General features: G+C 37.9%; 2 protein-coding genes across 2 annotated transcripts in view; one reads left to right on the forward strand and one right to left on the reverse strand.

Annotated features, from left to right (window-relative positions):
* LOC144960731 (voltage-gated inwardly rectifying potassium channel KCNH6-like) overlaps positions 1-5854 on the forward strand; it is a 20843-nt gene extending 14989 nt beyond the window's left edge. The window contains exon 4 of the mRNA XM_078894021.1: positions 5781-5854. Coding sequence (XP_078750147.1) covers positions 5781-5854 — 74 coding nt within the window. The remainder of the gene's footprint in view (positions 1-5780) is intronic.
* Positions 1-16834, reverse strand: part of LOC144960414 (uncharacterized) — a 240165-nt gene that overhangs the window by 158279 nt on the left and 65052 nt on the right.

The following is a 16834-nucleotide window of genomic DNA, read 5'->3' on the forward strand; positions in this document are numbered from 1 at the left end:
ATTGAGTCCTTGGCAAAGGCTCTTTACTCACATTCTCTCACCGTACTCAGGTGTAAAATGAGTACCTGGCCGTAAACAGCGTTGTGTTTTGTCCGAAAAATTGTAATATCGCCCAACAGGCATTATGTCCCATCCTACATGTTAAATGTTGCTGTTGACCAGGGACCCCTTGTAAAGCGCTTTGAGCACGTTTAGTGGATCTTGCGCTATATAAAAGCTCAATTAAAACCAAAATCAAAACAACAAGCAAACAAACGTGAGCATTTAAATAGCGCAATATCCACTAAATGTGCTCAAATCCATTTGCATGGGGTCTCCAGGCAACAGCAACAACAAAACACGTAGGACGCCTGTTAAGCAATATTAATTACAATCAGAGAACCGACCATCAGGGCTAAATGCATCACAGCCCTATAATATTTCACTTTCACTAGTCTTACAAGCAGCGGGGTTGGGACCGTGGCGCCTAACATGAATCGAGCCTTTCCAAGGACTCAACTATGCGCCGAGCGAGGTTCGTATCCGATCTGAAGGCAAGTGTCTTACCACTAGACCACAAAGTCGCACACAGAACTCGATAAGAAATACAAATTTTTAGTATTTTGAAATTAAAAATTAAAAAATGGATATAGATAGTACGAAGGTGACGTCACTAGGTCTTTGTTATTGTTTTTTGCCATCCACGTTATTCTCATTATACTGCATTAATCAGACTATAAACGTTCAAGGTTACACATGGTTTTGTGTGTTGGTCCGTGCGTTATACTTCCGGATGGCAATGTTGTGAGCTTCTTCTTAGCCAAGCGCATACTATCTATAGATAGTATGCGCTTGGCTAAGAAGCTCATAACATTGCCATCCGGAAGTATGACGGACCAACACACAGAGCTGTGTGTATCCATGAACGTTTATAGTCGGGTTAATACAGTTCAGTGAGCATCACTCATAAACGCGGATGGCAAAAACCAATAACAAAGACCTGAGTGACGTCATCTTCGAACTATCTATAGTGATCCACCATTCCGAAGAGAACCCAGAACCTTCCGATCCGAAAGCGCGAGTGGCGTACCACTAAACCACAGCCAACTCCCCCAGGGCACATACAAATTAATAAGAGGACTGTTGATTGAGTATGTTTGTTAGTTTGTTTGTTTGTTTGTTTGTTTTGGTTTTTTTTTTAAACATGGAATGGATGTCATTAATTTATTGTTCCATTTCCGGCTGCTGATGACTGGGTTTTTTTTTTTTTTTTTTTTTTTTTTTTTTTTTTTGTTTTTTTTAAAGGGTTTTACGGCGCTGATGACTGTAATTTCCTTTTAGGCTTTAACGAGTGCGTTGGGAGCACGACGTAATGTGACAATTAACTAACTAGTCTTGTGTGTGTTCAAGGCTGGCATGTGTGTGTATTTTATATTCTCTCTCTCTCTATCTATCTATCTATCTCTCTCTCTCTCTCTCTCTCTCTCTCTCTCTCTCTCTCTCTCTCTCTCTCTCTCTCTCTCTCTCTGTGTGTGTGTGTCTATCTATCTATCTCTCTCTCTGTGTGTGTGTGTGTGTGTGTGTGTGTGTGTCTATCTCTCTCTCTCTCTCTCTCTCTCTCTCTATATATATATATATATATATATATATATATATATATATATATATATATGTATATATATATATATATCTGTCACCCTATCTATCTATCTATCTATCTATCTATCTATCTATCTATCTATCTATCTATCTATCTACCTATCTTCCTATCCATCTATATATCTATCTATCAATCTATATATCTATCTATCTATCTGTCCATCTATGAATCTATCTATCTATCTATCTATCTATCTATCTATCTATCTATCTATATATATATCCATCTATTAATCTATCTATCAATCTATATTTCTATCTCTCTCCCTATCTATCTATCTATTTATCTATCTATCCATCTATTAATCTATCTATCTCCCCCCGGCTCTCTCTCTCTCTCTCTCTCTCTCTCTCTCTCTTTCTCTGACTCTTTCTCTCTCTTTGTCTGTCTCTCTCTCTCTCTCTCTCTCTCTCTCTCTCTCTCTTTCTCTAACTCTTTCTCTCTCTTTGTCTCTCTCTCTCCATCTATCTATCTCTCTATCTGTCTCTCTCTCTCTCTCTCTCTCTCTCTTTCTTTCTTTCTTTCTCATTCTCTGTCTCTTTCTCTCTCTGTGTCTGTCACTCTCTGTCTCTCTCTCTCTGTCTCTCTCTCTCTCTCTCTTTCTCTCTCTCTCTCTATCTCTCTCACACTCTCTTTCTTTCTTATTTACTCTTTCACGTCACCCACACATAACACCGTATAGAGAGGGGGCGACACATAATTGTCACTACCGTATCAAAACCTCTATTAAGTCGGGATGAACTCGGCACGGGGAATTGGATTCAATAGTCTGATGTCACGTCCGCTTAGCAACGAGCAGCTTGGTTCTAAACAAAGAAAATTCGTACTTTTTATTTTTCATGCTGGCTAGAACTTTTCATAATTCATGTGATCAGAATTTATAAAAGTCAAAACATGATCATATTTATAATGTTTTTCTCCTCTGGATACATTTTTTTTGCTCGTCGGAGAAATATTTCATAAGGGCGTCCGCCATTGCTCCGATAGTTTAGAACCATTTACTAAGTTATGATGCGTCATTACGAGGGAAGTGACGTCAAGACTGTTGAAGCCAATTGACACATAGTGGAAGGGATCATAAACACGCCACTCGGACAGCAGTAAGTAGTCCGAATGTGAACAATTCATCAACTGTATTCGTTTAAGTAAAATTTTCACTAGTTCTACACGCCTGTACAATCAAATACCAGCACACAAAACTATGCGTCACGTAGTCTGATTGAGCGAATCTAGTGAGAACTAATCACATAACAAAAAAGTCCTTCAGAGCCATGAGGCCCATGGAGCCGGAGATTGTCCCGATTTCTATAGCGTGGAACGGACAATTAATTGCAAGTGCTTGCTATCCTTTGGATGGGACGCTAGTCAATCGCAAAGCACTTTCCGCCAGATCTAACAGACTAAGCTACCCAATCACTTCTGGGTGGACAGGGGGGATGATGGGGGGGGGGGGGGGGCAGAAAAAATTTCGACTGCACTCGGAATCGTATCGGCCCCTTTGCTTATGAAGCGAGTGCCCTACCAACTGCGCTTTTGAGCTTTTATATAGCGCAATATCCGCTAAATGTGCTCAAAGCGCTTTACAAGGGGTCTCTGGTCAACAGCAACATTTAACATATATTAAAGACGGGCGGGACATAACGCCTGTCAGGCGATGTTACAATTTTTTTACGCCTGGTAACGACCAGGTACTAATTTTACACCTGAGTATGGTGACTGAATGTGAATAAAGAGGCTTTTCTTTCCAAGGACTAAACTATGCACCAAGCGAGCGAGGCTCGAAACCAGGACCTTCCGATCACAAGACGAGTGTCATACCACTGGACCACATTTAACACGATAAATAATACACATTGTGAGTATTTTGCAATGAAACCTTGCTATGTCCCATTATGAAAAGAACCCAAGACCTTCCGACCCGAAAGCGAGTGCCATACCGTAGCCATCGTTATGTTATAGCCTGATACTGAAATCCAAAAGGACTGGCAGTTTGACGTCATTGTTTGGTCAGTGTCAGGCCGTAACCATCGTTATGTTATAGCCTGATACTGAAATCCAAAAGGACTGGCAGTTTGACGTCATTATTTGGTCAGTGTCAGCGTAGCCATCGTTATGTTATAGCCTGATACTGAAATCCAAAAGGACTGGCAGTTTGACGTCATTATTTGGTCAGTATCAGCGTAGCCATCGTTATGTTATAGCCTGATACTGAAATCCAAAAGGACTGGCAGTTTGACGTCATTATTTGATCAGTATCAGCGTAGCCATCGTTATGTTATAGCCTGACACTGAAATCCAAAAGGACTGGCAGTTTGACGTCATTATTGGTCAGTATCAGCGTAGCCATCGTTATATTATAGCCTGGTACTGAAATCCAAAAGGACTGGCAGTTTGACGTCATTATTTGGTCAGTGTCAGGCCGTAGCCATCGTTATGTTATAGCCTGACACTGAAATCCAAAAGGACTGGCAGTTTGATATCATTCTTTGTTCAGTGTCAGGCCGTAGCCATCGTTATGTTATAGCCTGGTACTGAAATCCAAAAGGACTGGCAGTTTGACGTCATTATTTGGTCAGTGTCAGGCCGTAGCCATCGTTATGTTATAGCCTGATACTGAAATCCAAAAGGACTGGCAGTTTGACGTCATTATTTGGTCAGTATCAGCGTAGCCATCGTTATGTTATAGCCTGATACTGAAATCCAAAAGGACTGGCAGTTTGACGTCATTATTTGGTCAGTGTCAGCGTAGCCATCGTTATGTTATAGCCTGATACTGAAATCCAAAAGGACTGGCAGTTTGACGTCATTATTTGGTCAGTATCAGCGTAGCCATCGTTATGTTATAGCCTGATACTGAAATCCAAAAGGACTGGCAGTTTGACGTCATTATTTGATCAGTATCAGCGTAGCCATCGTTATGTTATAGCCTGACACTGAAATCCAAAAGGACTGGCAGTTTGACGTCATTATTGGTCAGTATCAGCGTAGCCATCGTTATATTATAGCCTGGTACTGAAATCCAAAAGGACTGGCAGTTTGACGTCATTATTTGGTCAGTGTCAGGCCGTAGCCATCGTTATGTTATAGCCTGACACTGAAATCCAAAAGGACTGGCAGTTTGATATCATTCTTTGTTCAGTGTCAGGCCGTAGCCATCGTTATGTTATAGCCTGGTACTGAAATCCAAAAGGACTGGCAGTTTGACGTCATTATTTGGTCAGTGTCAGGCCGTAGCCATCGTTATGTTATAGCCTGATACTGAAATCCAAAAGGACTGGCAGTTTGACGTCATTATTTGGTCAGTATCAGCGTAGCCATCGTTATGTTATAGCCTGATACTGAAATCCAAAAGGACCGGCAGTTGGACGTCATTATTTGGTTTTTGCACCGTCTAGTGAGTTGTCGTTAGTAGTGCTCATGGAAACAAGTTATTTCATTGGTTGAACTATTGAATACAACTCACGATTTGTTTTCTTTTGTGGCCAAAGACTGGCATTTTGACGTCTTTTTTTGGTCAGTGTCAGGCCATAACTTTACGATGGCCACGGCCATACCCACGAGATAACATAGCCACATTTACCTTTGTTGTCAATTTTCATTTATCTGATATTTGAAAGTCTGTCTTATCGATTTCGAATTCAAGTCTTTATGATGCAGGATTGGGCTTTTTAAGCTTTTATAAAGCGCAATATCCACTCAATGTGCTCAAAGCCCTTTACAAGAGATCCCTGGCCAACAGCAACATTTAACATGTAGGACGGGATATGACGCCTGTTAGGCGATATTACATTCTTTTTTCCGACACAGACAATGCTGTTAACGACCAGGCACTCATTTTACACCTGAGTACGGTGAGAGAATGTGATCATAAGTAAAGAAATTTTTCCAAGGACTCAACTATGCGCCAAGCGAGCGAGGCTTGAACCCAGACCTTCCGATCCGAAGACGAGTGTCATACCACTAGACCACAAAGCCTCACATTTAACACGACTCAAAATGTGTATTTTGCAACGAAACCTTGCTATCTACAGTTATGAAAAGAACCCAGGACCTTCCGATCCGAAAGCGAGTGTCATACCTACTAAACCACATAGCAGCATTTACCTTTGTTGTCAATTTTCATTAATCTGACATTTGAAAGTATGTCTTATCGATTTTGAAGTTCAGTCTTTGAATGATGAAGGATGCATCAGCAATAACACAGTGGTGGCCTAATACAGCGATTCTATCGTGCACTGATAAAACGCGTCATTATTATTATTTTATTATTATTATTATTATTATTATTATTATTATTATTATTATTATTATTATTATTGTTATTATTATTATTATTATTATTATTATTATTATTATTATTATTATTATTACTATTATTATTATTATTATTATTATTATTATTATTATTATTATTATTATTATTATATATTATTATTATTATTATTATTGTTATTATTATTATTATTATTATTATTATTATTATTATTATTATTATTATTATTATTATTATTATTATTATTATTATTATTATTATTATTATTATTATTCAAGTTAAAAATGATTACTTATTATTTAAGCTTTAAACGTTTACTAATAGTATGTTATCCATTTATTATTATAATTGTAAGAAAAATTTGTTCAGAGAGATGTTATGACTATTGGCAGTCGGCTTAAAATAAACTTTTAATTGATTGATCTCCCCATTTTGGCCAAGAAAACTCGTATCACAAATATTAATCGATTTAAATGGTTCTCATCCGGGCAAATAGAAAATCTCAAACCTGGGACTTCGCGACGTCTTTGATCAAGTCCCAGGTTTGAGAGTTTTTGCCTAAGATGAGTAGTCGTTTAACCGATCGATATAATTATTTGAAGGGACGAGTTTTCTGGCCAAATTTATAAATTCGTATTTTCCCACACAGTAAGTAAGTACGATAGTTAACTTGTTAAAAGTAAAAGTTAATTTTTGAGTTGCCGAATGCATCATAGGATGACAGAGGTAGTCTTATATGTGACCCTCCGTCTCAAAACGGTATCATGTAGGGATGATTCAGAACCCAAAAAGTGAATTTAGAGATAGAATGATGAGAAAATGGACTTTAGAAGTTTTTGCAATGCAAGATATAGTCTTTATACTCCACCATAACGTACAGAAATTAAACCCAAGTTGGATATTTGTGGCTATGAATTCAATGTCCCTTACCGAGTGCATCCCGACATGATACCGCTTCGATACGGTGGGTCACATATCTCTCTGTATTTTGCCGTGATCTGGAAAAATAACCAGATTGAAAAATAAAATCGATCAATTAAAATCACAATCACCTTGTGAAAAACTCCCGAACTTGGGCTTCAATGAAAATTCCTTTTACGTCACTAGTTTTAAGAGTTTTTGGCAAGATGTGCGGCCATGTGGTCTAGTGGTATGACACTCGCTTTCGGATCGGAAGGTCCTGGGTTCGAGCCTCGCTCGGCGCATAGTTGAGTCCTTGGAAAAGGCTCTTTACTCACATTCTCTCACCGTACTCAGGTGTATAAGGAATACCTGGTCGTTAACAGCGTTGTCTTTGTCCGAAAAATTGTAATATCGCCTAATAGGCGGCATGTCCCGTCTACGTGTTAAATGTTGCTGTTGACCACGGACCCCTTGTAAAGCGCTTTGAACACATTTTAGTGGATATTGCGCTATATTAAAGCTCAATTTAAAAAATTTAAAAAACGATGGTCCTTATAATCCATTGATATTTGGAGGACACGTTTTCAGGCCAAATTTTTAAAAATGTGTTTTAACAGAGAATGACTGTTTATACTACTCTTGTAGGACTAGAATGATATTATAAATATTATTGATTGGAATACATGGTGGGAAGCTTATATTAGAATGGTTTTATATTCCTTCCCCTCCTACTGTGCCTCTTCCTGTAACTCCTCCTCCTCCTCCTCCTCCTCCTCCTCCTCCTCCTCATCATCATCATCATCATCATCATCATCATCATCATCATCATCATATTCCTCCTACTCTTCCTCCTCCTCCTCCATCTCCTCCTCCTCCTTCTTCTTCTTCTTCTTCTTCTTCTTCTTCTTCTTCTTCTTCTTCTTCTTCTTCTTCTTCTTCTTCTCCTTCTTCTCTTTTTGTAACTCTTTATCCTCCTCTTCCTCCTCCTCCTCCTCCTCCTCCTCCTCCTCCTCCTCCTCCTCCTCCTCCTCCTCCTCCTCCTCCTGTTCCTCCTCCCCCTCCTCCTCCTCCTCCTCCTTCTTCTTCTTCTTCTTCTTCTTCTTCTTCTTCTTCTTCTTCTTCTTCTTCTTCTTCTTCTTCTTCTTCTTCTTCTTTTTCTTCTTCTTCATCTTCTTCTTCTTCTTCTTCTTCTTCTTCTTCTTCTTCTTCTTCTTCTTCTTCTTCTTCTTCTTCTTCTTCTTCTTCTTCTTCTTCTTCTTCCTGCTCCTCCTCATCCTCCTCCTCATCTTCCACTTCATCATTATCATCATCAACATCATCACCATCATCATAGTCAACCACCGCATCATCAACGACACAGAAAACCCCGTCAGTATAAACTATTTCAAAGTACTGCAAGGTCGATTCGCATAATACGCGATATAGGCGATAATACGCTTCTATTTACATCCATTATTCATTCACTTCACTAAGCCTATTCTGCTATAGGCTAGTCTTTCCCCATCTAATATAGATAGTTCGAAGATGACGTCACTCTGGTCTTTGTTGTTGTTTTTTGCCATCCCCGTTTATGAGTAATGCTCACTGAACTGTATTTACCCGATTATAAACGTTCATGGATACACACAGTTATGAGCTTCTTAGCCAAGCGCATACTATCTATAGATTCCCTGCGCTTGGCTAAGAAACTCACAACATTGCCATCCGGAAATATAACGGACAAGCACACAAAACTATCATGTGTAACCTTGAACGTTTATAGTTTGGTTACTACAGTTTAGTGAGAATTACTCATAAACGTGGATGGCAAAAATTCAATAACAAAGATCTGAGTGACGTCAACTTCGTTCTATCTATACAGATTAAATTACTTGGGTCACCTTGCCGTAAGCTGACATCATATTTAACCATTCTCACCAGGCAAGAAAGCTCTAAGCTGATCAAACCCATCGTCAACTTTTAGCCTGACACCAAAACCCATTAAATAAATCATAATAAATAAATAAATTGAGCTTCTATATAGCGCAATATCCACTAAACGTGCTGAAGCGCTTTACAAGGGGTCCCTGGTCAACAGCAACATTTAACATGTTGGACGGGACATAACGCCTGTTAGGCGATATTACAATTTTTCGGACAAAGACAACACTGTTAACGGCCAGGTACTCATTTTAGACCTGAGTGCGGTGAGAGAAAGTGAGTAAAGAGCCATTTCCAAGGACTCAACTATGCGCCGAGCGCGAGGACGAACCCAGGACCTTCCGATCCGAAAGCGAGTGTCTTACCACTAGACCACATAGCCGCATTAAGATCCATATTTTGACGTCATTTTTAGGTTTGTAGACGGCCGAGTGAGTTGTCCCGTAGCCATCGTTATGTTATAGCCTGATACTGAAATCCAAACGGACTGGCAGTTTGACGTCATTATTTGGTTTTTACACCGCCTAGTGAGTTGTCGTTAGTAGAGCTCATGGAAACAAGTTATTTCATTGGTTGAACTATTGAATACATCTCACGATTTGTTTTCTTTTGTAGCAAAAGACTGGCATTTTGACGTCACTTTTTGGTCAGTGTCAGGCCATAACTTTACGAAGGCCACGATCGAACCTTAGAACTGGATGAATAGATAAATGGATGAATAGATAAATGGATGAATAGATAAATGGATGAATAGATAAATTACTAGACACTGAACGTTTCGGGCTTAACCCTCTCCTTACCAGCCATTTTCAGGATTTCCCCCAAAACTTCACACCCAACTAACACAAATAGATGTTTTATCACTCAAACACAGTGGCAGTAAGATCCTTGCGATACATAAAAAAACATGCTCTCCAACACACTGTGCTCATTTTCTTTAAATTTTAATGATGTACAAGAGAAATTTGAATAAGAAAAATGTTGGTTGTATCGTAACGAAGTGACGATTTTCCTATAGATAGTATGCGCTTGGCTTAGAAGCGCATAACATTGCCATCCGGAAGTTTAACGGACCAACACACAAAACTGTGTGTATCCATGAACGTTTATAGTCTGGTTAATACAGTTCAGTGAGCATTACTCATAAACGCGGATGGCAAAAACAATAAGAAAGGCCTGAGTGACGTCATCTTCGAACTCTCTATAGTTGGTAAGGAGAGGGTTAAAACCCATCTTCAGCCAACAACAAAAAATAATAAATACATTCACACATCCTATAAATTCGAGACAGAAAGATTGAAATTCTAGGTTCTGATTCTAAATGTGCGACTATCCGGTTTTGGTAGAATGACACTCGCCTTCGGATCGGAAAGTCCATAGTTCCAGTCCCAATTTGAGCGGCGCATAGTTGAGTCAGTGGAAAAAGGCTCTTTACTCACATTCCCTAAGCTTACTCAGGTGTAAGATGAATACCGGAGAGAGAACTTAGATCTAGTGGTCAAGATCTCTTTCAGGTTCCTCGCTGTAGATCGTCTTTTAGTGAGAGATCTTTTAGCCAGTCGGCACCCGTCTTATGGAACCAACTGCCTTCATCCCTAAAAAAAACGTCCGACATTTGAAAACTTTAAAAAGAAATTTAAAACACATCTCTTTAGAAAATCATTTGATGTTTAACATTTCTATTAGGCCTACATGTTATAGATATCCTAAATTTTCATCTTGTAGCACAGTGCGTGGTAAATAAATTACAAATTGATTAATGAAAATTCCAATATGCTGGATTTTATGCTTAAATTATCAATTTATTTTTGTGTTTTATTTGCATTGTAAAGCGCCTCTGAGCACATTGTGGATCTAGGCGCTATATAAATCCATTCATTCATTCATTCATTCATACCTGGCCGTCTCTGAAATTTTAAAAATGCACTATCGCCTAACTGACGCTAGTCTTGTCTCGTTCTTTGCGGTTATGTGGTCTAGTGGTAAGACACTCACTTTCGGATCGGTTCGAGCCTCGCTCAGCGCTTAGTTAAGTCCTTGGAAAAGGGTCTTCACTCACATTCTTTCGCCGTAATCAGGTGTAAAATGAGTACCTGGCCGTTTACAGCGTTGTCTCTGTTCGAAAAAAAATTGTAATATCGCCTAACAGGCGTCAAGTCCCGTCCTACATGTTAAATGTTGCTGTTGACCAGGACCCCTTGTAAAGCGCTTTGAGCACGTTAAGAGGATATTGCGCTATATAAAAGCTCAATTATTTTTTTTTTTTTGAGTGTCATACCCCTAGACCCGACGTGCACTTATTTGCAGGTCTGATAACCCAATTCCATTATGGGCTCATTGTTTTAATGGAAATCTAAAAAAAAAAAATAATAATAATAAATAAATAAATAAATAAATAAACCGCTACATATAACTAGTCCATTACAACAATGTTAAACTAGGACCATATGTGGGTTCGGATGTCAGACCTGTATATATGTACACGTCGACTAGGCCTCATAGCCTATCAATAAGATGAGTCAACACAAGACAAGACTCGAATATTTAAAAAAAAGAAAAAAGAACAACAACAACATATAAATAAATAATAAATAAAAACTTAATAATAATAATAATAATGATGATGATAAATAATAATAATATATAATAATAATAATAATAATAATAATAATAATAATAATAATAATAATAATAATAATAATTATTATTATATATTATTATAATTATAATAATAATAATAATAATAATGATGATAATAATAATAATAAATAATAATAATAATAATAATAATAATAATAATAATAATAATGATAATGATAATTATAATAATAATAATAATAATAATAAATAATGATAATAATAATAATAATAATAATAATAATAATAATAATAATAATATAATAATAATAATAATAATAAAATAATAATAATAATAATAATAATAATAATAATAAAACAAAACACAACCACTCATTTCAAATCATCATCATCATCATTTGTTGTCCTATTCTTCCCGGATGTAAAGAGATTCTAAAAATAGCCACTTAGTGACGTCACGAGATAAGGCGATTGTGCGTTTATTATGAAATATTAAAAGCCGAAAAGCTTGGGTGAATATTGATTTTTGGATTTCCCGTAATGGCTTTAAATCCTTCAATACTCCATGAAATCGACAAACGGCATTTAAAGAAATTTTTAAAAGCAAGACGTTATTAGCAATATAAGTGTGGTTATGTGGTCTTGTGGTATGACATTCACTTTCAGATCGGAAGGTCCTAGGTCTAGCCTCGCTCGGCGCATAGTTGAGTTTCTTGGAAAAGACTCTTTACTCACATTCTCAAATAGTATTGATTTTTGGATTTCCCCGTAATGGCTTTTAAATCCTTCAATACTCCATGAAAACGACAAACGACATTTAAAGAAATTTAAAAAAAAAAAAGACATTTTAGCCTGATAAGTGCGGTTATGTGGTCTTGTGGTATGACATTCACTTTCAGATCGGAAGGCCCTGGGTTCGCGTCTCGCTCGGCGCATAGTTTGAGTTCTTGGAAAAGACTCTTTACTCACATTCTCAAATAGTATTGATTTTTGGATTTCCCCGTAATGGCTTTAAATCCTTCAATACTCCAGAAACGACAAACGGCATTTAAAGAAATTAAAAAAAAAAACCATTTTAGCCTGATAAGTGCGGTTATGTGGTCTTGTGGTATGACATTCACTTTCAGATCGGAAGGTCCTGGGTTCGCGTCTCGCTCGGCGCATAGTTGAGTCCTTGGAAAAGACTCTTTACTCACATTCTCAAATAGTATTGATTTTGGATTTCCCCGTAATGGCTTTAAATCTTTCAATACTCCGTGAAAACGACAAACGGCATTTAAAGAAATTAAAAAAAACAAAAAAACATTTTAGCCTGATAAGTGCGGTTATGTGGTCTTGTGGTATGACATTCACTTTCAGATCGGAAGGTCCTAGGTTCGAGCCTCGCTCGGCGCATAGTTGAGTTCTTGGTAACTGGACTCTTTACTCACATTCTCTCGTAATATTCAGGTGTAAAATTATGAGTACCTGGCCGTTAACAGCGTGGTCTCTTTCGGGAAAAAAATTGTATTATCGCCAAACAGGTGTCGTGTCTCAACCTTTATGTTACGTGTTGCTGTTTTTCAGGAACCCTTTGAAAAGCGCTTTGAGCAATGTTAAGTGGATATTGCCCTATATAAAAGCTCAAAATTTCAATAAGTGGAAAAGCCATATGAATAATAGTTTCATTTAAGTGGAATGTAGAAACTCAGAATATTGGAGGAAAGCATCCAAGACAATGTATACATATATACAGGTCTGACATCCGAACCCAATTCTGGCCAAGTCTAACATTGTTAGAATGGAGTATATTTTGCGTCATTTTTTTTTAGCTTTCCATTACAACAATGAGCCAATGTGCGGCTTTGTGGTCTAGTGGTATGATACCCGCTTTCGGATCGGAAGGTCCTGGGTTCGAGCCTCGCGCTCGGCACATAGTTGAGTCCTTGGAGAAGGCTCTTTACTCACATTATCTCAACTTACTCGGGTGTAAAATGAGTACCTGCCCGTTAACAGCGTTGCCTTTATCCGAAAAATTGTAATATCGCCTAACAGGCGTCATGTCCCGTCCTACATGTTAAATGTTGTTGTTGACCAGGGACCCCTTGTAAAGAGCTTTGAGCACATTTAGTGGATATTGCGCTATATAAAGGTCATTAAAAAAAAAAAAGGATTTAGGTTCAGACCTGTAAATAAGTATACAATATCAATCAAAATTTCAATTAAGTGGACTTTTGAAACTAGGATACGAGTTGTAATAATATGCAGGTCTGACATCCGACCCCAATTATGGGCCTAATCTAATATTTTTGTAATGGACTGTATTTTGCGTGATTATTTTGAGATATCCATAAAAAACAATGAGCCCATAAGGAACTGGGTTATCAAACCTGTAAATAAGTGCATGTTGGTGGAAAACTATAGGGAATGAGATTAGCGGAAGAATAGCGTCCCTTGATGGACGTCCACCTTACAGAGAGAACGTCAATTTAGGTTTTGAAGTGTCTCAGCCGCTTTCACCGGAAGCGAGGACGAGAGACGCATGCGCACAAACAACATGACGTTCTCTCTTTAATAACGTTTCCGCCGGTGACGTCACATACTATGGGTGACGTCCAATCAAGGGACGCTACTCTTCCGATAATCTCATTCCCTATATGAATTAAAATTTCAATTAAGTGGACTTTAGAAACTCAAAATATTCGAGTGAAAGCACCCAAGAAAATACAATTGAATTGCAGTAGGTGAAAAATGACGTTATAAACTAAGCGTCGGATATAGTGACTTTGTTGACAATAATCGACTAGCGTCCTATCCAAAGGATAGTAAACAATTGAAATTGAACGTTTCACGCTATAGAAACCGGATAAATTCCGCTACATGGGCCCAATGGCTCTGAAGGACTCCTTAGAATGAAACGTTGTGTATAGATAGTTCGTAGATGACGTCACTCGGGTCTTTCTTCTTCTTCTTCTTCTTCTTCTTCTTTTCTTCTTCTTCTTCTTCTTTCTTCTTCTTCTTCTCTCTTCTTCTTCTTATTTCTTCTTCTTCTTTTCTTCTCTTCTCTTCTTCTCTTCTTCTTTTCTTCTTCTTCTCTTCTTTCTTCTTCTTCTTCTTCTTCTTCTTCTTCTCCTTCTTCTTCCTTCTTCTTCTTTTCTTCTTCTTCTTCTTCCTCTTCTTCTTCTTCTTCTTTCTTCTTCTTCTTCTTCTTCTTCTCTTCTTCATCTTCTTCTTCCTTCTTTTCTTCTCTTCTTCTTCTTACTACTCCTCCTCCTCCTCCTCCTCCTCCTCCTCCTCCTCCTCCTCCTCCTCCTCCTCCTCCTCCCTTCCTTCTTCTTCTTCTTCTTTGGCCAAAAAACACGTCCTTCAATAAATATCAATCATATTAATTGGCAAAATACTCTCAACAACAAACCTGGGACTTTATAAAGACATTTCGAAGTCCCAGGTTTGAGAGGGTTTTTTTTAGCCAAACGCATACTATCTATTAACAAATGAAGAAAAGCTCGTGTAACCCTAAAGAGAAAATGGAAAAAATGGTTGAAATCAAATTGGATTCAACAGTCATGACGTCACTTCCCTCGTAATGACGTATGGTAACTTAGTAACTGGCTCTAAACAATCGGAACAATGGCGGACGCCCTTATGAAATATTCTCCGACGAGCATAAAAGCGTATCCAATGAAAAAAAAAAACATTATAAATATGATCATGTTTTGACTTTTACACACTCTGATCACAAGAAATATAAAAGTTCTAGCCAGCAGGAATAAATAAAAAGTACAGATTTTCTTTGTTTAGAATCACGATGGCTGCCGTCACTGGGCGACGTGACTCAGATATTGAATCCAATTGGTAAGTTTTTGTTTTGTCCGGTTATAGGAAATTCTAAGAGGTTTTTATTATTAGGTAACCTATAGATAGAAGGAAGTTTACGTCATTCAGGTCTTTGTTCTTGTTTTTTTGCCATCCGCGTTTATGAGTAATTCTCCCTAAACGTATTAATCAGACTATAAACGTTTAAGGTTACATACGGTTTTGTGTGTTGGGTCCGTATATATTCCGGATGGCAAAGTTGTGAGCTTCTTCCAAGCGCATACTCGTCTATAGATAGTATGAAGTTGACGTCACTCTGTTTTTTGTTATTTTTTTGCCATCCACGTTTATGAGTAATGCTCACTGAACTGTATTAACCCGACTAAAAAGTTCATTGAAACACACATTTTTGTGTTGGTCCGTTATACTTCCGGATGGCAAATGTTGTGAGTTTCTTATCCAGGGCCATACGTACTATAGATGATGCGCTGGCAAGAAACTCACAACAATTGCCATCCTGAAGTATAACGAACCATCCACAAAACTATAGTCACCTTGAACGTTTACAGTCTGGTTAATACAGTTAGTGAGAATTACTCATGAACGCGGATGGCAAAAAAAAAATAACAAAGACCTGAGTGACGTCAACTCGAACTATCTACAGTATGGTTTAATACAGTTTAGTGAGAATTATTCGTAAACATGATATACAACAAAAAAAAATAACAAGACCTGAGTGATGTCAACTTCGTTCTATCTATAGTTCACTTTTGCGTGCATTGATGAAGGACAACAGGATTCAATAGCTGATGTCACGTCGCCCGGCAACGGCGGCCATCGTGATCTAAACAAAGAAAATCGGTACTTTTTATTCTTCATGCTGGCTAGAACTTTTCATAATATGTCTTGTGATCGAAATGTGTAAAAGTCAAAACATGATCAGATTTATAATGTTTTTTTTTCCCCCTTTGAATACACTTTATATGCTCGTAGGAGATGTATTTCATAAGGGCGTCCGCCATTGTTCCGAGAGTTTAGAGCCAGTTACTAAGTTACCATGCTTCATTACGAGGGAAGTGACGTTACGACTGTTGAAGACAACAGGGTAATGTGGGTGAGGGGTTGGGGGGTGGTGGAGGGGGGGTGGGAGTGAAACAACCAAGCCAATGGTGAATTGTATAATAAAATTTTTTTGTCCGTGTCCTTTTATCTGACGGGGGTTCTTTTTTTGGGGTTTTTTACAGCTTAAATTACAAATAAAGAGGGAAAATATGGGTCTTAAAAAAAATAAAAAAAAAGAGGTTGGGAAATTTTAAAAAGTTCTAGATGTTAGTCCGTTTTATCGGGAATACTTAATTGCCGCTAATTTAAAGCGGGCGAAAAATACCACTGAACAAATCGTTTACAAGAGGGCCCTGGCAGCCATCGTTAAAAAAAGATAGATGCGCCTGGCAAGAAGCCAAAACATTTCCACCGGAAGCAAAAGGACCCAAAACACAATCTTGTGTATCCAAAACTTTATAGCAGGTTGATCATTCAGTGACATTACTCAAAACCGGGTGGTAAAAAAAAATAACCAAAAACCTAGGGGCGTCAACTAAGAACTATCTAAGCCTGACATTTACCAATAATGCGCAAAACCCGTCTTTTTTGTTTTCAGTGTCAGGCTATTATCAGCCACGTTAATTTTCAGCCCAAAACTGAAA

This window comes from Berghia stephanieae, chromosome 15 (assembly GCF_034508935.2).
Source record: "Berghia stephanieae isolate SIO BIC M18660-M18661 chromosome 15, UCSD_Bste_1.3, whole genome shotgun sequence".
Classification (NCBI taxonomy): domain Eukaryota; kingdom Metazoa; phylum Mollusca; class Gastropoda; order Nudibranchia; family Aeolidiidae; genus Berghia; species Berghia stephanieae.